The sequence below is a fragment of the Carlito syrichta genome, unplaced genomic scaffold, assembly GCF_000164805.1.
Source record: "Carlito syrichta isolate Samal-C Ts95f unplaced genomic scaffold, Tarsius_syrichta-2.0.1 Scaffold287411, whole genome shotgun sequence".
Taxonomy (NCBI): Eukaryota; Metazoa; Chordata; class Mammalia; order Primates; family Tarsiidae; genus Carlito; species Carlito syrichta.
Window position 1 is genome coordinate 951,745 of NW_007231507.1, and position 26,231 is coordinate 977,975.

Consider the following 26,231-nt stretch of genomic DNA (forward strand, 5'->3'; position numbering starts at 1 on the left):
TGGTGGCCTTCGGGACATCACTGGATACTCCGTCTCCATTTCCTCATCTGCAAAGTGGAGATGATCATGGTCCCTTCTCCATGCAGAGTTGGGCAGGTGGGAAGATTAACAAAGAGGGAGAACTGTGAAAGGGTTGACTGTGGTTGTCATAGTTTGTTCTTTCATCTCTCCCTCTTCCCCTCAACCCTCACCTGGGAAAGTGAGGCCATTCAAGGATGGTCCACAGGACCCAATGGACTCAGTCTCTCAGTCTGTCTACTCAATAGGCAGATGAAGAGGAAAACTGTACTTTCCTACTGCATGAGGTTTATGTGTCCTTTTTGAAAATCAATGTAAAACCACTAAACACATAACTTAGAAAATACGATTTTTTTAAAAGAAAAAAAAATCGGAGACACAAACATTTATTTTGTACTGTTACCTCTTAGTGATTCTCTGACATGGGTGCAGATTGTGTAATAAGAGTCATGCTTTTGCATGATATTGAGACTCTGCAATTTTAGGACATTTACTCTTATAAGAATTATTGAGAAATTTAAAAGAAGGTTCTAACAATGGAAGGAAGGGGAGGAAGACAGGATATGGAAAACAATGCCCCCAAGCAACCGTAACTGGATATATTCACTTATATCTAAAGAAAGGAAAGTGGACATGACCTCAATGACACTGAACTAGAGGGGCCTGAGCAGCCCCACGCAGACGCTCTCCATCTACCTGAGCCAAGAACAAAAGCCCGCAGTCACAGAGGGACGAACGGGGCAGTCCAGTCCCATACAGTGAAGGTTTACAAGGGAAAAGAAAAGACTGCTAGTACCTCTTGCAGATCCCGTCTTGCAAGGAGAAAACGTATTTAAATACTTGAGTAACTCCCAAGAGAAGCTACTAGAACCCACTCTGTCATGGAAGTGGGGAGAATCTGTAGGCTTACTGAACTGCATTTGGACAACACTTGGTTAACATTCCCAGGGGAGAAGTGGCCCTTCCTCCAACACGTTCATGGACCTATACTACAAGATTCCAGGCCTTCTCATAAGTCCTAATGTGGCAAATTATGGGCCAAGGGAGAAAATGGCCCATCAAACAATACACGGTCATTTATAAGACCACAAGGCCTCTGGCCTTGCTGACACATTTTAACCACTGGCTAGGATATGTCTTTCTTATATAATTTAAGTGAAAATCAGCACAAAAACACGAGTTTGTACATGACACATATCTGATGATTCCAAATCTAACTTCTTTACTTAAGGGAAGTTTTGTTACCCTGAAGATACATCATTTTCCTAACCAAGAAAGGAACATGTTTCCTAAATCTTTGAGATGATAAATCTACCAATAAATACATCAACTCACTCTAAAAGATACTCATGCACTAATAATAGGAAGACTGGAGACTGAAACTAGGTTTAGATTTTCTGATCTACTTGAAATCTGTTTCTGGAACTGAGTCAGGTTATTCAGTGTAGGTTAGACAGGTAGGCTTCTTGAAGGTAGTTTTAAATAGGGAAAGGGTTCAGACATCTTTCTTACAGGCCTGACTACCCTGCAGGCTGGAATGTGGACTTATCAGGGGAGCCCACCCTTTCAGTTCATGGTTAGCATAATAATCACTGTAAAAGTCTATCAAGCTTCTTGTCAAAAGCAAATGTGTGTTCAGGAAAGTGCATCAAAGGTGAAGAAATGGTAATCAGCCCATCTTTTAGGTCATGGTTAGCATGATAATCACCGTAAAGTCTATTAAGTTTTCTGTCAAAGGCAAAATGCACATTCAGAAAAAGCCCACCCACTTAGCTTATCAAAGGTAGAGAGATGGTCATTGAAACTCAGGACCAGATACTTGCAGCCCACACTTAGTTCATGTTTAGCGTAATAATTGTAGTAAAAGTCTATCAAGCTTCCTGTCAAAGGCAAAAATGCATGTTCAGGAAAAGCCCACCCCCTTAGCTTATCAAAGGTAGAGAGATGGTCATTAAAACTTGGCACCAGATGCCGGCAGCCCACCCTTTAGCTCATGGTTAGCCTAATAATCATTGTAAAGGTATATCAAGCTTTTTGTCAAAGTTAAATATGCATTCTTTCTCTTAAGACACCCATGCTCATTGGGCATGCTCTTTTCTCCTTCTCTTTCCCTCTTTCTCTAATACATTTATGTGACAGGTCAAAGACTCATGGAATGTCACATTGTAACCCATCTGGCTACAGAATCACATTAACACTATTATTCTGCCCCCAAAAGAGGTAATACAGAGAAACTGCTTGTGATTAAGACACTCATTTGTCTGGGAGATGTTTTCATCCAGTCTAAGAGTTGAGAAATATCTTATTTGAGGGGCAGATATTAAATATTTTGGGGCATGCAATCTCTGCCACGAAACTCACCCATGCTGTAGCGGTGAGGAAGCTCTGAAGACATGTATAAATGAATAGGTGTAGCTGTTCTGATGGAATTGTGTTTCAAAGTCGAGTGGCAGGCTGCCCTTGGCTTGTCACCCCTGATTTAACCAACTGCTGTTTCCATAGCAGCCAAGACACCTTACAAGAGAGACCAGTTGGGGTTTGATCCCCATCCTAAGCACAGCCATAGATAATTATTGGGAGATTAGGATAAATGACCCCACATGGGGGATGTTAACAATAAAGCAACAACAGACAGCAACAAGCTCTACATAGTCAACCTTGAAGTTCTAACAAAATATTTGCAATTTTAAAATTTTGAGTCAGAGTCTCAATCTGTCACCCAGGCTGAAGTGCAATGGCATGATCACAGCTCACCTAAGCCTTGACCACCTGTACTCAGGCGTTCCTTCTGACTCAGCCTCTTGAATAGCTGGGACTACAGGCCCACACCTGGTTAACTTTTCGATTTTTCATAAATATGAGGTGTCCCTATGTTGCCCAGGCTAGTTTCGAACACCTGGACTCAAGCAATCCTTTTGCTTTGGCCTCTCAAAGCACTGGGGTTATAGGCATGAGAGGGGCTATTTGCAAATCTTAGAGTGACACAAAGAGGCTTATGCAGATGGCTTCACACACTCCAGCAAGCAAGAAAGAAAGCCAGGTGCACCTTACAGGTAGAATGTTAACTCAGTTACCAGCAACGAAGCTGAGTTAGCACCTCTTTAGGACAAAGGGAATGTCAGGCAGAGCGCTAAGTGTTTTTCCTTTTATTTGCTAACAGCTTTAACTCCTCCCCTCACATCAATGAGGTAGGTGCTTCCTAAAAGTGAAGTGCAGAAAGATTTCTTAGCAGTGTGGGATGGGATGTGGACTCATGAAGTCCAGCTCCAGGGCCTAGGCTCTCACGACCAGTTCTGGTTCCTTTCTAAAGCTCACATACACCAAACAACCCATTCACATCCATGAACTCACTTCACAGCCCTAGGGAGAGGTGCCATTGGAATTCCCATTTTGAAGATGAGGAAGCTCAGGCCCGGAGACACTGAGAAGCTTGGCTGCAGCCACTTCAGTCCTTGATGGTGGACACCACACAGCGGGAGTGGCAAGACCAGAAAGGAAACTCAGAGAGCCTGTGTTCTTATCCACTTTGCTGCATTGCCACCAGATAAGTAAGACTTCTACAAGGCTTGCTAACTGGAGAGAAATCTGATGTGAGTTAACAATGTCACTCGGCTCAAAAATGTCCTAGGAAAAATGCATCTATATAGGAATTTTGGGGACGTGCATATTTTAATTGGACCATTGCAATTGTTGTTATGCATATCTATTTTATACACAGATGACGTGTAGAACTCATTACCCTTGGTGAAAATTGTATATTTCCCCTATATGGCTAATTATCCACATGGAGCCTGTTTGGAAATTTCTGAATGACTCAGAGTTGAATCTGTGTCAAAATACTCACGGCCGAGCTCTTTCTAAATAGGTTTCCCTTAGTCATCTTAAGTGTCCAGATTTCCTATAACATCTGAAATATGTTTTCCCGACTCTCAAGGGAGCCACTTACATGGTGCTCTAAGGAAAACCTACGTGTCTAACATGAATTTAAGTACTTCATGACGGACTTAGGTTCATTTTTCTTTCTTTTGAAATGAATAACCATCCCACAGGAGACGGCTTAATTCATCTCTCAAGGTGCAAAACATAATTTCAGTCATGGAGGATTCACTAACAACCGAATACCAGCTCCTGTTCTTTGGACCCGCGTTTTCATGAGAATGAATGTCAGTTTCTCACTCTATTACAAAGGTTGAGCCCTCCCCACCGTGACTTCTTTTTATGACAAGGATTTAAAAATGATGCCTCCCGCCTTCTCCGGTTTCAGGTTTTTCTGGAATTTTTACGTTAGGGTTTCTTGGATGTTCACTCTGAGATACACACTTAGAAATAATCTCCAGGTTCACGAGATGATTTTCTAAAAATGTTTTCCAGGTGTCTTTGTGCAGTGGTTCGGTCACTTTGAGCCTGGACTGCAACCACTCAGTTCCTGAGGCTTGTGAACTCGATGGGGCGTGATGGGGAGGGTTGGTGGTGAGTTGGGGAGATAATAGGGGGGACTGTGAGGGTCTTGGTGAGTGAGATTGGTCAGTGAGGGCCATCCACAGAAGTTTTAAGTGATGTCTGCGGTGACGGGGTCACCAGGAATTGCCATAAATCCAAAGAGTTTTAAGGGAGAAATGAAAGAAGCGGATTGAATCCATATTTTACACAGATCAAATCTGCAAACAAGCTGACGCCATGCATGAAATCAATGTCAGTATCCTGCCCGGAGTCTCGGTCACATTCTTCACTGTCAGGGGATAAAGAGAGATGGTAAGATGATCATGGTCACAGCATCGTATCAAAGAGCTCTCTGCAATGCTTTTTGAGTGGCTAACTTGCTAACACTAAGCAAAACTGGGGATTTGATTTCCTTGCTTTTTAGAAAATTTGTGACAATGGTAAAGACTGACTAACTGATGGGCTATGTGAGGTATGAACCTCGTCGAGGCAAAGAAGCCAAGCAAAGGACATAAGTGACAGCAGACTCAGGAATACTTACTGCTATTTCCACAAAATGACAGCAGGGTTTGGATTTTTGCCATGATTTCTAAGAATCTGTAAGTTTTATCTCCTATGCTTTCAAGCAGCCACCAAGCTGAGACGCAGGCATGAAGGTATCACATGTTACAGATAGTTTTTCTGGCCAATAGATGCTGTTAGGCGGGGTGCCTGCCAAGAATATATGGGTAACACTTGACTTTGGAGTAATCTTTCTTGATAAGGTTGGAACAATTCCATTCTCTGCAGGAAGGACTTCTCACTGTGGCACTTTGAGGAGATTAATTGGATCCAGGAAATGAACACATTGAGTAGAGAGAACAATATTTATGTAACCTCCTGGCTCCTGTCCCTGTGAAACTACCTTTTTAGATGCCTTCATTCTTCTTCAAGACACCTGCAGATTAGTTATTTCTTATTTTCTTACTAAGTCTTAGGTACCCATTGACTGAATTTTTCCCCATGAAGTGAGTCCTACTAATTAGTGGATTCTAAAGCATCATGCATTTAAAAAATATATATTTAAAAACATAGTTAGATACTTAGTTTGGTTAACTAAATAATTAGTTAAATTACAGTTAATGTTTCAGTCTTTGGAATCAACTTTCTAATGTAAAACTTTAGTTCATTATATCATAAAACTTATTAAATGAATCCTGTTTTAAATGTCATATTTATCTATTACTCTTGAAAACATTGGTGCAGAAAACTAAGGGACGATAAGAAAAAATATACTGTACTGGTATCTCATTAGTTATACTAGCTTTATTTTTATTGGTATAATTTATTAGTCTATGTTGCAAAAGAGTCTAATGATTCAGTGGTTCTCTCCCCCCTCTCTCTACACACACACACACACACACACACACACACACATGCATACACACAAATACTCTATTTTATATTTAAATGGTTTCACACATGCTCAGTATTCTTACAATGAGTTGGGTTAGAGAAAGCCCATATTTAAAGACCTCCTTCTCTGGTTCAGCTGGTTTAAATGACTCAAATTGGGACAGCAGCCAAGCAGTGTAGCATTTACAATAATTCATTCCAAAGTATCATATGCAGAACAGAGAAACAATGTCTGAGTACTTTCGACAGCACTGGGATGTCTTTCTTTAACTTCCCGTATGATGTAAGGTCTACATATGCACAAGTAGCCATGAGAGAGTTGCATTCGCATTCACAGACTGGGGAAAGCGAGCTGGGAAATTCAATTCTTTGAAAGAAATAAAAGGTTCTCCCAAAGAGGAAGAAGAAGTGAAGGTATCTGAAATGCTGAGATTAGTGGGGGGTTGAATGCAGAGGACTGCTCTATGATTCTTTGTGTATTATGGTCTAATAGTCATTAAATGACATTGAACAGGCTGTGCAAAATCTCACTGTCCTAAAGGAACTAATATACCGTGGGTACCAAAAAAATATACACATTTTAAGATATGTTATCTATGTATTACTTTTGAAAGTCGAATTGAATTATGGAAGCAATATGTAGTATGATATTCGCTCAAAATATGGTATGAATCAAATGAATGCTAGCATCACCATGCGACAGGTAGGACAAAGAAAATAGCGGAAGCACAGTGGTCATTCGAAGAGCACAAGACCATTTTGAAGTGGTACTTGAAATTCAAGAATGTTGTGGAAGTATAATGACAATGGAGGTGTGAGTATGCAACAGAACCTGCAATATGCCTAACAACTGCACACATTCGTGGTAAGTTTGAGATGCACAGGACTGCGTGTGATCTGCACAAGGGAAGATCTAAGAGGCCTCACACAGCAACAAGTCCTGCTTCTTTTGTTATGGTGTTGGAACAGTTTACACGCTCGCTGCAGAAGTCTACCAAACAGTGTGCATGTCAGACAGGAGTTAGCAGAACAGGCATATGACACATTATTAAAACAGCAAAATGGGAAGTTTTCATCCCAAGATTATCACACTTAAAATGGGTATACATTTTATGGCACTCTTTGTGTAGTACAAGTCTCTGAACAATACACAGACTACTCCTATTGATGCATTTGGTGTCCAAATCTCTCTTGTTTATTTAGTTCTTATAATACTAATAATGATAGCTGGTATTTAGTGAGATGCTTTACCTGTAGAAATCTTTCTCACAACAAATCTACGTGACTGGCATGATTATTGTGCTCATTTCATAGATAAAGAAACTGAGGTGCATAAATACTAACACATGGTAGATCCAGGATCCCAGCACAGACTACCTGGGCCACACCCATGCTCTGGTATATTGGGAGAACCACCATTCAGGGCAGACTGGAGGCACATTCCAAATGTTGGTCACAGCAGCCACAGGGACTGTAGTCAGCTGCCAATTCTGGGGAAAGCCCTCACAAGCAACCGTCACCCGGGCAGAAAGGTGGCATGGTCATCAGAGATAAATAACACTCCTGTTGATTAATAGACCAGATTCTAAGTGTCTTTAGTAACTGTAAGGTCACACAACTATTTAACAAGTGCAGACCACTCTTTGATGACTTTATAAAGAAAGCACATATCTCTAAAAGTTTTATTTTTCATCTTAAAAATCATGGTGGAGATTTTGTGAAACTATTATATGAGTAAGGTCATGCAGATTCCTTGTCCCAAAATATAACAAATGACTGGGAAACATATCAAAAGAATCAAAACAAAAGCGCTGCTCACATTACAAGCCATTGGTATTGGTAAAGCACTTAGAAGAAATACACCAGAGGAACAAGGCCTGCAGCAAGATGATCAGTTTAGCTTTGGTCTATAAATAACTTGTGTGGAAATGCCCCAGTCAGAATGAGTTGGGGAGAAGAAAAGAAGGCTTACAGGGAGCCCATGTGAAGATGACACAGCAACTCCCTCCCCACAAAAACACACGAGAAGGACATAACATTCAAAAATAAAAATAAAAAAATTATTTTGGAAGAAGACTGACTTAGGCAAACACAGTTCTGCAAAATGTAATTACACTGTCAGAAAATGTAAAAGAGAGTAAGAATTCTATGGAACGTGATGGAGATAAGACAGAATTACATTCGTGGGAGCTGGAGTGAAGCAACACAGAGACATGCAGACACTCAGGAAATTCAGGGCACAGTCAACCTTCTGAATAGTATCCTCAGATACATAATGCCCTGACCAGGAAAGACTTACACTGTCAAACTCAAGAATAGGAGGGGTTTAGCACAAAGACTGGCAAGGCCTCGGAATCCGTTTAGATAGACAATTGAACCTAAACAGCTGTGGCCAAGATCATGAAACAGAATTTGCATGCCATAATTGCTGGAAGGACAGAAGTACACAATACAATATAAAAATAAAACTACTAAAGCTAAACTGAAATGAGAAGCCGGTTCGCAATTATAAGAAAAGATTGGGGCCTGAGCTGAAGTGAGAGGAATAGAGAATGGAGGAAGTAAAAATGTTCTAATTGATTTATTTTGCCCAATGGCATCTTTACAGCTTTAGTTCAATTTGTAAAGTTAATAAATCAAGAAAGAGAGACTTAAGCATACAATTTTAAATTGTGGAGGTAACTATAGTAGTATTACAAATATATAGTATGTTTTCTAAATAACCAGAGGGGCAAAAAAGAACAGAAAGCCATACAGCAAAAAATCTAAAAACAAAAGTAGCAGTAAAAAAAAAAAGATAATTAAAAACTGGAAGTAAACTTAGATGAAAGAATTAATATGAGATTTATCTTCTGAAACTGAGTTATCTTCTAAAATAAATTACTATTAAATTAAAGCCACCAGAACAGTAAAGAATATGCAATGATCAACTGGACTTCATTACAAGAATGCAAGGATGGTGCAATTAACCACACATCACAGGCCTCATTTACCTAAGGCTAGAGAATGAGGATGTACTTTTCTTCACAACGTCATGAGTGTTCACTTTTTAAAATAGTGGTAATATTAATGGGTTCAGGTGTCCTCCAGTGGTTTGGTGGCTAACACAGTGTCACCTATACAAACACACAGAACATAGTCAACACTTGGCATCTGCTGTAACCTCAGGCTCTTATAGGTATCATCATTTGCTTATAAACCCCAGGATGCTGTGTGACTGGGCAAGATCAATTCGCTTGGTCAAAGAAATAGTAACCACAGATCTGTTCCTGTAGTACCTGAAGTGATAGTACTTTGTGAGCTTCCAGGGAGTGGGGAGTGGGGATAGGTAAGGAGCCTGGCTCTCTCTATCCTATGTGGTGTGCAGAAACTCACAAACTTTTACAAACAGATTTGTCAGCTTTTTTTCTTAAAATTTTTCTAAGTCCATTAGAAAACAATTATACAGGAGAAAAGAAATGAGCTAAAATTCAATCATGCTTGAGAAAATAGAAATAAAGAGACATGTCAAATGAATAGCCGGCACTTACTTGTAAAAATGCAGAAACATTCCAATTGAAATCAGGAAAAAGAAATAAGGCATTTCAGTACAGTTCTAGAAATAAATGGCATTGCAATTAAACCGGGGACAGAGGTGAATAAGTGGTATAAACATTAGAGAGAGAAGTCAAAATTACCATGATCAGCTTGTGATATTAAATGTATAATACCACTGACTGAAAAAAAGTTGAAAATATAAAATTTTAGTGCATTGTACAAAATTAGTGTTTTACCTGATAAAAATAAATAAAATACAAAATTTCATTCAAAAGACTAATAAAAATAATAAAATATTCAGAAAAAATAAAAATGCTCATATTCGCTTATATGAATAAACCTGCAAACTGATTCTTTAGAACCCAGTGGCCAAAGGAAATAACAAAGAAGAAAAAAAAAGACTTTTGATAGATAGCTTCCAAGTTTTCAAGATTTCAGTTTTATCTAAATTAATTGAATAATGCAGTGCAACAGAAACCAAAATTTCAAAAGGATTATTTTTTAACTTGACAACATGAATATAAAGTTCATCTGGAAAAAGCATTCAGGGCAAGCCTCCACAATTCTAAGAAAGACAAGTGTTGAAAGGTAAACTTTTCCTGCCAGGGAGTACATTTCATAAAATGTAGAAATGAAGTGGTGTCAGACTGGCACAGGAGAATAAGTCTGTAAAATGGAAGAACGTTAAGGGACCTTCCCTTCCGTGTTCTAGAGTGACAGGCACAATGTTGGCCCACCCACCACACACACACCTCCAATGCCAATCATTCACTGACAGGATCCTCCTCAAGAGAAATGGGTGAGCCTGGGGGAAGAATTTTGGAGGTGACAGAGCAGAAATAAAAACTGCTTCCTGCCCTGTGTTTTCCAATGTATCACTGACAAACAAGCACAGAGAACGTCCAATCAAAGTCTTGGTGAGTTGATCTCAACCTGCATGGACATTCAGGATGATTAGGTATTTGTGGGAGACGACAACATGAAAACAAGCAGTCAAACATACTGCTCAACCACTGGTAGGAATGTGGAAGGAAAATAATCAACAGGTGGGAGAAGAAAGAAGAAAGAAAGAAAAACAGAAAGGAAGAAATGGACGATTGAGAGAAACAAATGAAGTATGGTCACACTGGAAAGTTTGAAATCACTGATGATCACAGAGCTGGAAAAATTGTTGTGAACCTCACAGACAGGTTAAACACATGTGGCGTAATCAGCTCCAGATTTGGTGTGCAACTCAAAGAACTAGAAAAGTGGCAGAATAATCTGTTTCCATTCCACCACTTTGTTTCATTGTACTGACAACCTCAGCTGGCATTATGGACCACGAAGAAGCAAAAAGGAAACACACAGAAGGGAAAATCTTGGGATTCTTTTTCTAGGGATGTAATGTAATGCATATGTACAAATAAAAAGCCTCAGTGGGGAAAAAAAAAGCAAAAACAAAGAGAATAGAATGGAGCAGGGCACCTTAAAAGAGAAGAAACAGTAAAAAACATAAACAACAAAAATGAGCATTGGAAATATAAAGGAGATAAGTTTTTAAATATCAACCAACCAAAAACAAAACAAAACAAAATGAAGTGCAGAAAACCTGGAAGATAAAGTCAAAGAAATCTCCTAGAACAAAAAGGCAAAAGATGAATATTTTAAAAACTCAAAAACCCCCATAAGAACATCACATTACTCAGTAGAGTTCAGAAGGCAAGAATATAGCAAATTAAGGGAAATGTTATTGAAATTTTGTTTTAAACAAATGGAAAGAAGCCACTGTGGACTCAGAAAATGATTGAAAATTCAATGCCATTGAACCACATCAGGAACCAGGAACAAATAAAAAGCCTTAAAGCTTCCAGAAAGGGGTGAAGGGAACACAAAGCACAGTTTCCTAATTAAGAGCTTGAAATCAGAGTAGCAGCAGACTTCTCAGCAGCCACAGTGGGTGGAGACAAGGATGTCAGACCTATAATCCCCAATCCTCCCCCACCCCCCGTGGGCTGGGGCGGGTGGGGGGACTGAGTTCTACCCTGGAATTCTTTTCTCAAACTCTCTGTCCTGTGAGAAGCCTCAGAAAACGCAACTCCCTGAAACAGTCTCAGGCTAGAAGAGGCTGTGTTTCCCAGATAATGGTGTTGTAACCAAGACACACGATGGCCTGGCATCCCAGAAACAGGGTATCCCACATGGCAAGAAAACACAGGAAGTTCCTGGGTGATGACAGGCCCAGGTATGGACAAGGGATGGTGACATCGGAAATAAGGAGTCCAGGGAAAAGGAATGGAGGGGTGCTCTGCTCTGCCTGACAGTGCAGGGAATGGCATTTCAGTCCTCACCTCCACTCAAGGCTTGATCAGATGACACTTCCTCAATGTAGTCCACCTGATGCCTGCACTTCCTTTTCTCATTACTTCAATCTCCCTTTTCCTGCCTTGCTCTATTCTTTTCTTCCTTTTTACTCATGACACTGATCACCTTCTAAAATATGCTATCATTGCTCTATAAAAAAGATACCTGCACATGTATGTTTATCACAGCATTGTTCACAGTAGCAAGAACATGGAATCAACTGTGCTTCCCATCAAAAGAGGACTGGCTAAAAAAATGTGGTACATATACAAGATGGAATATTACACAGTCATAAAGAACAAAATCATGAACTTCACAGCAACCTGGATGGACTTAGAGTCTATAATACTGAGTGATCTTTCACAGAAACAAAGAACTGAGTATCACATGTTCTCACTCATAAGCGGACCTTGAACAACTATCGTAATACTGTAAGAAATGGATTGACAGTAGTGGGAAACTGCTGGGGGGGGGCTGGGAAGCGGGATTGCAGTAATGGGAATCTGCCTGGGGAAGGGGGGATGCACCTCATCAACAAGGGTACCTGCATAATGAACATTTGTGTACCTAACCCTGAATTATATCCCACACCTTTAAAAAAAATTTAAAAAATATTATATCTATTATTTTTATTAGTATATTATTGTATATATTATTTTTACATATGAATATATTGTTTTTACATGTTACATATTATATAGCACATTTTAATATATAAATATATTGTTATATATGGTATATGTTATTTTTATATGAAGATTATTTATGTATTATTTTTTGAACAAGATATAAATATATATTTGTATATGAAATGTAAAATATAATTAAACATAAAGTCTAAATAAACAATATATCTATTACTGACTGTATCTCCCCAAACCTAAACACAAGCTCCTCCAGTTCACGGAGCTTTGTTGAGTCACTAATGTGTCCCAAGAGCCTGGCACACAGTAGATACTCAATTTGTATTTGTTGAATGAATTCATGAACTTATATCTTTTGGACATATTAAAAAGTAAAAGAAACTTCAGTAAGCAAAAGCAGGCGCTCATTAAGTTTTAGACAAACAACATTTTACATATGAAAGACAACAGAATCAAGGTGTTCTACTTAGCCAGCAAGGACTGATAAATAATGAAAAAAAAATGAATGCTAATAGAATATAAGCATATTGGCAATATGAAGAGAAAGGAAGTTGAAGGTAAGAGAGCTAAGAAAATATAAAACCGATGAAAGGTAACAACAACAAAAAAAGGCTGAGACCTCACTTGTGATGGGTAGCAGGATAACCTTTAAAATCCTTACATAGGAAAGTGTCTCTCATTATTTGGACATATCAAAATAGATACCAGAAGAGAGAGCCAAAGTCACTGCAATTGGTGGTCCTGGTCAGTGAGACTTCGGGTGGACTGAGTGGAGTGTGTGTGAGGAACTGTGATTTTCTACAGTGAGCTCTGAAATACCACTGGGCTTTTTAAACTACATGCATGTGGTGACTAAGTAAGGCAAAAATTAATTAAGATAATAGAATGCAAGGAGCAAAAACCTAGATTTAGTTTAAATGTTGAATTCTGAGAATTTAAGCAGATCCTCTTCTGTGATCCCCCTTTTAATTAAGAAAATATACGATGAATGCACCCAACAATTAAAAATCCTCCCTGTTGGAATTTCATTTGGCATCATCAGACTCTGAGACAACGTGGGCGGCTGGGGTTGAGAGGGAAATTCCTGCATGGATTCCTGCCATGCATTGGAGCCAGACAAAATTCAACATTCTAGGAGACCATGGTCTTCCTTTATGACGAACACAACCGTGGAGTTAATCTTGAAAGGACGCAGTGCATGTGCATGGCAGCCTGTTAACCACCTGCTCTGTCTAATGCCGTGGCCCAGTGGGTCAGGGGCCGGTTCCAAACCACCCAGAGCAGTGATAAGTACCAGGCCACCACCCCAAAACCATCTGCTGAATATCTGAACATATGTTGTGGTCTATATAACTTACCTGACTGAAAACTATGTTTGTGAATGGGGGAGAAATGTGACTTAGTTTTCAGGAATCTGGTTTAAGCATTTATCCTTCTACTGCTACCTGATTATGGCTTTTGATCATATTAGCAAACCTCACGTTTGAAGATAGTATAAAGAGGAAAATTCAGTCCAACTCTGTCACTGACAGTCACAAATTTTAAATTAGTGACATTAAGAAATTTCATGTCTGACACATATAATATACGAGATTTTCGGTATCAAAGTATAATTCAGAGGACTGCAAAATTCAGCTATGTCCTCTTTACCAGAATTCAATCCTGTCTAAAATGAGGCATATATATGAGTATCTGAAAAAAATGACCCTAAAACACATTTATTTTGCATAAACACATGGTTAATGCAGTGGTTTTGTTTCTTTGTGTGTTTTTGTTTTGTTTTGGCAACAAACAAGCAAAAGACAGAAAAGTTAGGTAGGCTTCCCAGAGAGATGTATCCTCCTTCTGGGGCCAGTCGCCTGAGGTCTTACGTCCAGGCTCAGCAGGGCTGGTTGACCTCCCTCCAAATGTAAACAGCCCCACTGGCTTCGTCAGGGAAGTCTTGCCTCCATTTGGGGCCAGGACTCCCCAGAGAACTTCCACACAGAGCGTTTCTTCTGTGTAATGTCTGGCTTCCGTCCCACTGCTTTCTAATACTCCTCCAAGCATGTACACAGAAAACTCCAGCACGACTGCATAACTGAGTTGCGAAAAGATGCAACCTTCAGTCCAAGCTCATCAAAGTTCACTTAGCTTTTTGGATAAATGACTTATTTCTGAAAGTTTTATGAAAATCATGCATGAGTAATTCTGGATATTTAAAAAGTTACAGTGATTCGGATTGAGGTCTGTCTGATTTGTTTTTACTCAGAAAGCAATGGCGTCAAAGAAGGCAGATGTGTCACATTCAGCAGAGGGGAAAAGGAAAGAGAATTCCACAACTCGTTAGAAAACAAATCAAATCACTCTATGAAAAAGATATCTGCACACGCATGTTTACTGCAGCATTATTCACAATAGCAAAAACATGGAGCCAACCGTGCTGCCCATCAAAAGAGGACTGGATTAAAAAATGTGGTACATATCACGATAGAATATTACACAGCCATAAAGAGGGACAGAATTATGAAGTTCACAGCAACTTGAATGGACTTAGAGTCTGAGTGATACATCACAGAAACAAAGAATTGAATACCACATGTTCTCACTCATAAGAGGACCTTGAACAATTATCTTAATACTATAGGAAGGGGATTGGCAGTAGTGGGAAACTGCCAGGGGAGTCAGGGGCACACCTCATCAACAATGGTACCTGCATAATAAACATTTGTATACCTAACCCTGAATTGTTCCCCACATCTTTAAAATAAAAAAACTTAAAAAAAGAAAAAAAGAAAAAGGGTGGGAATCAGTAGGATGCAAGAAAAGACACGGTAAAATGGAAGACATGCAAAAAGTTGGTGGACCTAAATCCAGATATAACAGCAACCACACTTTGTAAAAAAAAACGGATTTAAACTTATGTGTAAAAAGATATGTTCTTGACCTGATGTAATCAAAATCCAGCAGAATACTTTCTACTCAAGGTACAAAAAACCCAAATGACACAGGCATTTAAAAGTTGAAAGAATTAAGTCAGGCCAAAAAAAATGTAAATGGGAGCTGGTGCCATAAGGTTAACTTCAGGCAAAATAGATCGTAAATTGGAAAGTTGTATTAGAGATAAAGTGGCTATTACTTAATAATAAGAGAACAATTAATGCAGAAGTTACAACCCTATCTGACAACATAAAGTGGAATTTTGAGTCAATTATAACATAAATGAACTGGAGTTATTAAACAATTATAATGTGATCTTTTAATACACTTCTCTTAGAAACAGATATACAAGGAAAACAAAAATTAGAACATAACAGATTTGAATAAATAACTAAATAGTTTATTAGTTGTCATATAAGTAATCCTACGGAGGACATACATTCCTTCATTCCCACAGGAAAATTTATAAAAAAATGCCATTCCTAAGCCATAAAGGAAGTCTCAAAAATGCCAAAAATGAGATTATCTTAACTCTTCCTTTGATCTCAAAATAAAAACATTAAAAATAACAGAGAAAATTACCCTGAAACTTCCATCTATTTGGAAATGCAGAACCAGAATTCTAAACAATGCCTGAGTCAGAGAATAAAGCAATGGTGCCTAATTGTACCTAAAAACAATATATCATTTTCTCTTTCACCCCCACCCAGTCTGGATTTTGAGTAAAGTTTCCGGTTTTCAACAAATGTTTCAGGAAGTATGTATTAGTACACTTGCAGTGATTGTATGGATATTGAGATAGGCTTGTGGTGCTATTGATCTGTCTATCCAACATCTGTTTGTTTAGTATTATTATTAAAAATATTTGAAGCATATGCCATGGTTTGAATTACCAGAGTGTGGTTATGTTGAATGTGAATAAGAAACTCGGTGAATTTTAGAGTCAATCATACTGAGTACCAGAGACCAGAACAATAAAAATATTATGAACTTTTTTTTTTTTGAGTTGGAATCCCACTCTGTAGCTCATGTTGGAGTGCAGTGGCATGACCACAGCTCACTACAGCCTCCAACTTCTGGGCTCAAGTGATCCTCTTGCCTCAGTCTACTGAGTTACTGTGACTACAGGCATATGCTACCATGCCTGACTAGTTTTTTTGTAGAGACAAGGTCTCGCTATGTTACCCAGGCTGGTATGAAAAATTTTCATTGAACCTAAATAGCCAGTTAAATTTCCTGAAAAATGGAAATATTCCTAAGTTCCCAAGGTACATTTTTGCCTTTGTTCATATGGGTCATATATGTATATACAATGTATGTATAAAAATATAAGATATAAGTATATATTTGGTATATACAAAAACATATATATATATATATTAAAAATGCTAGAAATATACAAAAAATAAGGCTACCCAGATGTGTCCTTCAGTAGGTGACTGGATAAATAAAACTGATGCATCCAGTCCTAAAAAGACACGAGCCTCAAAGAGACATGAAGGCACGTTTCATGCATTCATGCATATCATGCATGATCTTACGGATACCTCCACACTTCTGGTTGCCCTGATTAAATGGAGAAAGGTTAGGGGCACGGGTCATCTAAAGAAGAGTGAGGTGCCCCTCAGGACGGTGGCTTCTGTGGATAAGAGATGCATGGTCCCATTCCCAGCTGCACTCTCCCCCAGGGCAAGCATTGAGACCCGGAAAAGGGATCTAGAATAACTCTGTAAGGTCCCCCTCACAGTTACTTCATTCACTTGCAAGCGCTTAGAATTCAGCACAGTTGACTTTCATCCCATAAGCTAAAAGAACATAACAGCAGAGAATGGCCACTCACAGTCCCCTGTGGTTCACATCCATGATATGACATCAGTGTAGAACAGCATCCGAACTCAGGAGTAGCAAATGCATAATTCACTGTGTAAAACAAGGAGGGTTCTAATGCAATTCCCAGATGTTCCAGAAAACCACAATGACATAGAAATGGAGCTGCCAGCAGCACCGGCTGTGACATTCATGGGACCCCATGCAAAGCAAATACGCCAGGCCCCTTGCTAAAAAGTCCTTTAGAATTTCATGTCAGCAAAAGCAGAGAACAGAACCAAGCAGGGGCCCCTTCCAAGCACGGGGGCCCAGGGGCCGTGCACATCCCTGCTCCGGAAGCTTGTCCTGTCACGTGTGCTCTCAGCTGCTCAGGTAATGAGATGAACCAAAATGTTCATTCTGTGTTGTGCCTGGGAGCAAAGGTTCTTCTGTATAAAGATACCACCGAAGTGACTGGGCCTTTTTCACTCCCTTGGTTACCTGTACACTACTGGCTGGGTAGTGTTTTTTGTATGTTTTTGAGTTAGGGTTTCACTCTGTCACCCAGACTGGAGGGCAGTGACATGATCATGACAATCACAGCATTGACCTCCTGGGCTCAGGCGATCTTTCCATCTCAGCATCCTGAGTAGCCAGGACTACAGGTGTGTGCCACCACGCCTGGCTAATTTTAATTTAATTTTTAAATTTTATTCTACTTTTTAGTACAGACATAGACTCGCTACATTGCCCAAGCTGATCTCAAACTCCTCGGCTCAAACAATTCACCTGTCTCGTCCTCCCAAGGTGTTGGGATGACAGGCATGAACCACCATGCTCAGCCTGGGTGGTTAGAGTTTTCAGGGCTCATATCTAAAAGAGACAAGAGAAAAAAAAAGCAAAAGCAGCTGCTTCCTCCTTTGGGTTAATGAATGTGTTTCTGAAGGAGCAGTTTTGCTGATAGGTTTGTAAGGAGTCTCTCTCTCTCTCTCTCTCTCTCTCTCTCTCTCTCTCTCTCTCTCTCTCTCTCTCCCTCTTTCACACACATACACACACACACACACACACAGACCAGACACAGAACCTTCCAATTATCAAGTGGACGCAGGCTCCATTTGTACAGATTCCTAGGCAGATAAAACAAAGCATTTGATCACGATACACTTCACCCAAACTCGCAGCCTGCATTCCTAGAAGAACACTGAAAAGACAAGAAAAGTATCTATCTGCCGTCTGGAAAGTATTCCTCTAGTACCCTCCCCTGCTGTCCAGAAAGGTCTGTTAAAAGTCAAAATGAATGACATGAAGAGTCACTCTGTTTAGATAAGCTGCGAAACATAAGGGAAATAAATAGTTGTGTGATTTAGAATTCATGCTTCAAAAGCAAGCGATAAAAGTGCCCAAATCATACTGAAAGGCAAACGAAGACGAGGGAGCAGCAGGAGAGCTGTGCATAGCACCAACGCAGGCAGGAGCCCCCTCGAGCTGCAGGAGCTGTTTGCCTCCCTCCTCTTGGAGAAGCAGCTCCAAATTGCTGGCACCCATCACCTCCCCATGATGCTCCTGCTGGCTGAAGCCATGCAGACATTTTAAGATCATCTTCCTCCAGCGAGGAGTCTCCCAGACTTCCATCCCCCTGCCCCCTGCGACGATTTATGACTTTGTGGGGGGATTGCATCCGGACCGGAATCCCACGGCTCGACAGCGATCCATCTGTGGGAGCCTGGACGCTGCACAGCAGGCCTCTGGGTGCCGTGGAGGCGGCTGGACTCTAACAAGGTCAGCACATTTCCCTCCCCATTGAAGTTCAAAGTGAGAAGGCTGCGGATTAAGAAGTTTTAAAGGCTCCACTCCCCAATCCTTTGGGTCCCTCCTTCATGTTAAGCGTGAAATACTGAATCGCACCCCACTGCACCCTAGCCAGCCAGGGCAGCACTTGTGCAGTTACTTTGGCTTTAAGAGGCTGCTTAGAACAGAGCCAGGGAGCACCCGCCACTAAGACAGGGGCACGGGAGCCTTGTAGAGAGTCTCGGGAGAAAAGTACAGGCCTTCATCCCCAGAAACATGGGAACTTGAGCTTTCTGCTCACTAAACAAGGAACGGAACACTGTCAGCAGCATCCTAGACAAGAGGGAGATCGATCTTCCATTTCAGAGGAAAAGCAAAGGAACATTGACAATGAAAATTGATGTTCCCAACAGGATTGCTAAAATAAAATCACGCAATAATGTAACAGCCTACGCGTGCTAATACTTGTCATGCAGGTTCGTTAATCTGTGTTTTGTCATTGATAGTTTTGCTTCGCAGACTAAATAAATAACAGTGAGTTTGTTTCTGTTTTTATAGCAACAATAAAAACAGCCAAGATTTAGTAAGCGCTATCTCATGGGATAGTTTTTATGTACAATCCTTGCCTTACCCCAGGAGACAGGGCCTATTACTACCCAGATCACATCCAAAGTAGGGAAGGTGGGGCTGAGCCCCACGGGGGGCAAGAAGCCTTGGTGGCTGGAACGCTTCACCAAGTGCATGAGTGTCATGGAGCTCATGCACCAAGTGCAAGATCATTTTCCTTAACAGAAACATGAGACTGATGCTATCCTAAATCATCCACCTAAAGCCTAGTGACTTCTATCTTACCTAGCTCTGCCCTTAACAGAAACATGAGTGTCATGGAACAGGCCAGGGCAGTCAATGCGTCCTCTTTCTCTTTCTGGCCCATGAACATAATCCATGCTCACTAAGCCACCCTCATTCAAAGGACTCAGAGGCACAGAGTTGTGGAATGGGGGCCTGGGAGATCTTGTTTCATCCATAAGACAGAAAGCCCCCTTGTGATCAGTCCTCTGTTGCTTGCTGGGCACACACTAGACATGAAGAGACCCACTCAGTCCTTCTTAAGAATCTCCCAGCCAGAAAAGACTGGCGTTGGGTTCACAGTGAGGCCTTTGCATGGTCTCAATGTTTTCTCTTTCAGAGGACAATGCAACATCCTAAAATATGAGATAAATACATCAGAGCTAGGTAAGATAGAAGTCACTAGGCTTTAGGTGGATGATTTGGGATAGTCTCAGTCTCATGTTTCTGTTAAGGAAATTGAATGACTGCATTGTGGTCTCACTTGGGCAGGGGCATTTTGACACATTTAAAATGAAGCTAGACAACACAGAAGCAGAAAGCCACCAAGAGTGACACTGAACAGGTGGCAACGTAGCCTTCTGTTGAGCTTATTCTGCCTAAGATTTGGTTAAGAGAAGTCTGGGTGACATTGAGAACAGGAGACCCCAGGAGGCAGAGAGCGTCTTTCTGCTGTGTTTCCCTCGCAGTGAGTCTCTGAGGTGGATGGATCTGGAGGCAAAATGGAGTAGGCAGAATGGAGGGGAAAAAACACTGCCCACCAACAAACAGATTGCAATGACAGGAAATCACGATTTAAATGAACCACTCTGCTCACTCCAAGAAGGAAATCAAGCAGCTGCCAGTGAGGCCAGGGCCATCCTGTGGAAAGCAGGCAGCTGCTGCCATCTGCCTTAGTTTCTCTCTGCTCCTTCGGGGCCACCAGCCTCTTCTGTTTCCTGGGTCTGAGTACCATAGTATTTGCAGACTCAAAGGGCCCTATTCAGGGGTGTCCCAACGACCTGTTCATAACGGTATTATGCAATACTTCAAAGAAGACACGGTTGGAAGCTCAGGTGATGGTAACTCCATCCTGGGTGGGGGCAAGTCATCTCGAGCATTCTCTGCAGATGAGCATCATGGAGCAGGCCAGGGCAGTCAGTGCAAGGCTACGCCTGACCCACTAACACGACAAGCCTGAGGAATATCGTTCAACTGCTCGACATTGCCAGTTATCCCAATGGGTAATTAACATTCTGGTGGATTTACTGTCACACACTAATAGTTAGTCCAGTTTCTCCTGCAAGTGAAAGTCACATGTACACATACATACATACATACGTACACACACATTCTTAAACATTTAAATTAGTGGTTTTTTTCCACTTTATGGCATAGGTAGCTAGTTACTTTGAGGCATCATATTTCCTTAACAAACTCAGACGAAGCACAGATGGAAAGAGGAACTCAGATCAGGAAGCAACACTCCCAACTTTCCTACGTGTGAGGCAATGGTTTTAAGTCAAGGACACAGTGATGTCAACATCAACTGTCCTTTCCACCCCATCATCTCACAGATCCTGAGCTCAGGTTTAGAAAATCCTGAAGGCAGCAGTACTGAGGGCAAGGACAGATGACAAAAGCCTCTGGTTTCCTGTGTCTACTTCTCACACCTCCACCTTTTCAGGGTTTCTGGATTCCAATACCTCCCCTCCCCACCCCCAACTTCTGGTAGGTATGTGAATGAGTTCTTCCAAGGCTTCACTCCAACAAGACAGGAGGCTAAGAGAGAACGTGTCACTGTCCCCATGGTGTGTCACCACTCCTGCCAGTCTGCACCTGATTACGGGACGAGTACGAAAAACAGGATGTCCTGACATAACGTCCACTCACAGTCACAAGCTCCAAACCACTTCCTGCCCAGACATACCTTCCAGGTCCCTTGTCCAGGTAGCTCCTGGCCCCTCTGTCTCTTTGCTATTAGGGATGACGTGATGGTGGTCAGCACGTCTCACTCAACTCGGGAGCTCCAGTCCCTCCCGGAGCATGTCTGCAAACTGGGAAACCCACTTAAAGGAACACAGCGCTTCTTACCTGGGGGGACAGGCAGATACTTTGCAAGGTACCAACCCCGTGACAGGTCGAGTCTTGGGACTGCAGAAGGATGTGTTGACTTGAAACTTCAGATCTCGGTAGCAGGCCTCTCTTGTGGTCATCTGCCCTGTAGGAAAGGATGAAATTTAGAATAAAGACTCACAAGCAGGGCACACGAAGAGCAAATACAGACTCTTTGTAAAAAAATCTCAACTGTATTCACATATCTTCACATTACTAAGTGGCCAACTTGATACTCTATTGACCTGTGTTCATGATTTTTAATTAGTGAATTTCATCAATCTAAGATGCCCAACATTTTAATATCCTTGAAGTCCATGTGTCTTGCAATTGATGCCATCACGCATCTCATGAATACACAGATTCTTTTCTACTGTTTCCACAGCTGAGAACATCAGTCATTTTTCAAAAGAAACACTAATATCAAGTATACCTGTTCTAGTTTTCAACTGAGAGATGACAACAGGAAACAATTTGTAATAAATTGGCAAGAAACACAGCCAACAAAATGATAAGCAGTTTCTCACCAGAGAATTCATAAAGCTAAGTATTGCTACAGTCATGATCTGGAAGGAGAACTTTTCACAGTTGTTGACTTGTATCAAATGGAAGTTGGCTTGATTCTCAGCCTCCATATCCATTCCAAGTTCTATTTAAGACTGTGAACATTTCCAAATTGGCTTTTTAGTTAATTATATTTACCCCAAAGGAACTACTAGTTATGTGAGGTACCAGTAAGAGTCAAATTCATAGAGACAGAACGTGGAATGGTGGTTACCAGGGGCTGGAGGCATGATGAATGAGGAGTTAGTGTTTAATGGTACAGAGTTTCATTTTGGGAAGTTGATGGTAGTGGATGGTAGGGATGGTTGTACACTGTGAATGTGTTAATACCACTGAACCAAACACTTGAAAATGGTTAAAATGACCAATTTCACGTGAGGTACATTTTGCCATGATAAAAAAGGAACTATGACTGGATATACATGATGAAAAATGATGTTAAAGAGTTCATTGACTAGTGAGAAAACAAATAACCAAGGTAGTATTGACAAAATAAACACAATTAAGATATATTAAGGTTTTGAAATGGCGTTATCGCTACACTTGGAAATATTGTTGAAGGAATCACGCTGTTTGTGTGAAATGTCCATTCTCAACCCCCTGTAGTCCAAGCCGTGTATTCCCATCACCTAACAGACAACACTGTTTCCTCATCAAGAAATACACCAAAGACATGGTGTCAGAGGAGCGGAACAGCAGGCTGTGGACACAAGACACACATACCTCTAACACCAGTCCCATTGGAAGTCAAACCTTTCCTGACTTAGGGAAAATTGAAAGTCTTAAATATACATCGAAAACAAGTGTGGCATTTTGACACTGCTTTGTCAAAAAGAATAAGGTCATTTGGAAGGGAACGTTACATTCTGAAGAGAATCATTTCTCTTAAGCGCCAAGGTAAGGCAGCTCTCCTGAATTCTAAGGCAGGAACTGAGTGGATCTGAGCACCAAACCACCCCTTTTCCTGCAGATGAATGACCTTTCCAAAAGTACATTTCCTTACACACACACACACACACACACACACACACACACACACTCCTGCTACTCCCAGGTTAAGAATCTCATTTTTCCTTTTTTAAACTCTGGGCTTCCTAACTTTTCCCTTCCAGCCATTTGATGCTGTGGCCCTGCCCCTCGACCTTCTCTGTGTCCTCTGACTGTTCAGGCCTGTCCACTGGTTGCCCTCTCTACCTCTACCTGGAGTGCTGTCCTCCACTGCCATGACCCTGGTCTTCCCCAACAATTCTCATCCCTTTAAATCAGACACACATGCCTTCTTCTCTGAACTTCTAGGGTCGGTGTTTCTCAAACTTGAGTGTATATTGAAACCCCTGGAATGTCGAGCTCCACCTTCCGAGTTTTTGCTGCATTGGGTCTGTGACATGGTCTCAGAATTTGCACTTCTGACAAATACACAAGATACTGCTGATGCTGACATTTCTGGACCCATATACTGAAAGAACCACTGCTCTAGGCAAAATTAAAAGCCATTGTTTTCCTGTTTCAAGTGACCCACGTGTGAAGAGTACACATTGTTCCTAAAGCCCCTGCAATCTCTGGAGTATTGATGCTACTCCAGGAATGGATGCTGAAAGCCCCTAAACATCTCAGGATGGTGCTGCTAACCAGGAAGACCAAGGCATGACTGGAGAGTTGGAGTCACAGTTATGGCCACCTTTCCTGACAAAATGGTACCTATAAGTAACCCCTTTCCCTTTCAAAGCATCCAAGGTGAGGCGATGCATTACAGTGACTCTAATTATGAGGTTTGGTTAACATTTACGTGCCATACATTGGAATCAGTTTCTGGAGAGCAGAGAACATATGTTACACATTTCCACAATTTCAGTAGCATGCAAGATTTAATTTTTTAATCTCACTTATTAAGCAGTTTTCGAGACACTGGTCAACTTTCTTATGTTCAGCAGCTTCTAAACTCAGTCAAGTTAGTAGTGGTTTACCTAATACGTAGCCAGAGAAATAATCATAGTAAGGGTATATTCTTTTCTTTCTATATTACTTAGGATGAACCAAGGCACAGTGTTGATGACACATCCATGTGTAAATGCTGAGATACAATTTGAATCAATGTTTTATGAACCAATTTTTCCACTTGCTGATTAGGAATGAAAGAATACTAAATTAGAAAAAGAAACAAATGTATGTTTAAAACTGTTCTGCAGAGTTAAGTCTAATAATCAAAACTCAATTTAAATGAGGAACATATTGAGAAACTGTACAGTTTTCTAAAACTTGGAAGCTTCCCTAATAAGTGTAGAAGAAAAATTAATATTTCTCTACTTACTTTTCAAGTTTAAAGTCCATTTTTAAATCCCTAAAAATATATGTATGGCTTTTCAGGAAGTGTGATTCTATAAATAATGGCTTCAGTTTGGTTTCCTGTTTTGAAGTTAAGACCATGTAAAATTCAAACCTTCTATTCAAGTCTGAACAAAGAATCATGCCTTCATGATCACCGATGATTCTGAACAACATATTGTCTCTCAACAAACCAAAACAGAAATGTGTTTTGCCTTGCAACACAAACAGAAATTGACCTTATTAACACTTATTTTTCTTTCTTATTGGAGACATTTGTTTGCCTTCACTCTTGAGTTGCCTCCGTGTCCGCTTAGTGGCAGAACTTTTACCTGCTAATTAGAGAAGAGGGAAATTCAGATCTAGTAATTCATGTGATAATTTAGTAAAAATGTATAAAAGCCATTGAAAAACATTGGAGTTTGTCCAATTCATGTGCATGTTTTGACTCTGCTAGTTACTTTCTTTTTTCAAAGCTGTGACTTTAGAAAACTTCTTTTTTTTTCTCCCTAGTGGAACATCACTGGTATTTTAGGCAAAAACATTCTTTGTTGTGTAGCACAGCAGCACATATTGCCAGGCCTTTAGCATCCCTAACTCCTAGTCACTAAGTGTCATGGCATCCTTTTCCAATCATCACAACTAAAATACCTCCCTACGAGGGACAATACAGTATCAGTAGAGAACACTGATAAGCCACATGCAGATACAGTAAGTACGTGATTAGGAAAGAAGGGGGCAATTTAAAGCAGGCCTTTGAAAGTTTTAGCCATCAGGGAAACAGAGCAGACAGAAGGGTGGTTTGTGAGTTCCAAATACTATTTACCTAAGAAAATGACGAAAATGCCACAGAGCAGAATCTGTGGAGTATAGCTAAAGCAACATTCAGACAATTAGTCTTAAATATTTATATTGATAAATAAGTAGAAAGAGAAATAAGCAAACTATCTAATTAGGATGTTAGAATAAAGAACAGCCCAAGGAAGTAGAAAGAGGGAACTGACATAGAAATAGAAGACAATTTACTGAACATAATAACATACAACTTAGTGCACTCCCTCCTTTCATGGTCTCCTTAATGTCACAGAGAACTGAAGTCATGGTGTATTTCCTAACTCTCTTATCTGTGAGGCTTTCAGTTACATCCCACCGATGAGAAACACAAGCAGGAGATTTGGAAGGTGGAAGAGAATGAGAAGTCACATCATCCTGTCTCTGGCAGCGGTAGATATAAGCATGGATTTTGGTTTGCAGTAGTCTTCAGGCAACATCCTGGGAATCATCTGCTCCAGTGCTGGTGTAGCTGTAATTATCACCAGTGATTTCTAGAATTTTCTACCCCTTCCTGGCTTTTAAAAGACCAGAATGTCTCTGAGAGCTACAGATGTCTGTCTCTGATCTTTACTCATTCAATCTATCTGTTTTGTGAACCACTAATTCTCTGTATTAAATAACTTTCTGCTAAAAATACCTACAATGACTTCTGTTTTCCTGGTTAAACTGTAACTGATA

At 40.5% G+C, this 26,231-nt stretch overlaps 1 protein-coding gene across 1 annotated transcript in view; it reads right to left on the reverse strand.

The window, feature by feature from the left end:
* Positions 1–26,231, reverse strand: part of ADAMTS16 (ADAM metallopeptidase with thrombospondin type 1 motif 16) — a 156,343-nt gene that overhangs the window by 29,749 nt on the left and 100,363 nt on the right. The window contains exon 16 of the mRNA XM_008052739.1: positions 21,813–21,939. Coding sequence (XP_008050930.1) covers positions 21,813–21,939 — 127 coding nt within the window. The remainder of the gene's footprint in view (positions 1–21,812; positions 21,940–26,231) is intronic.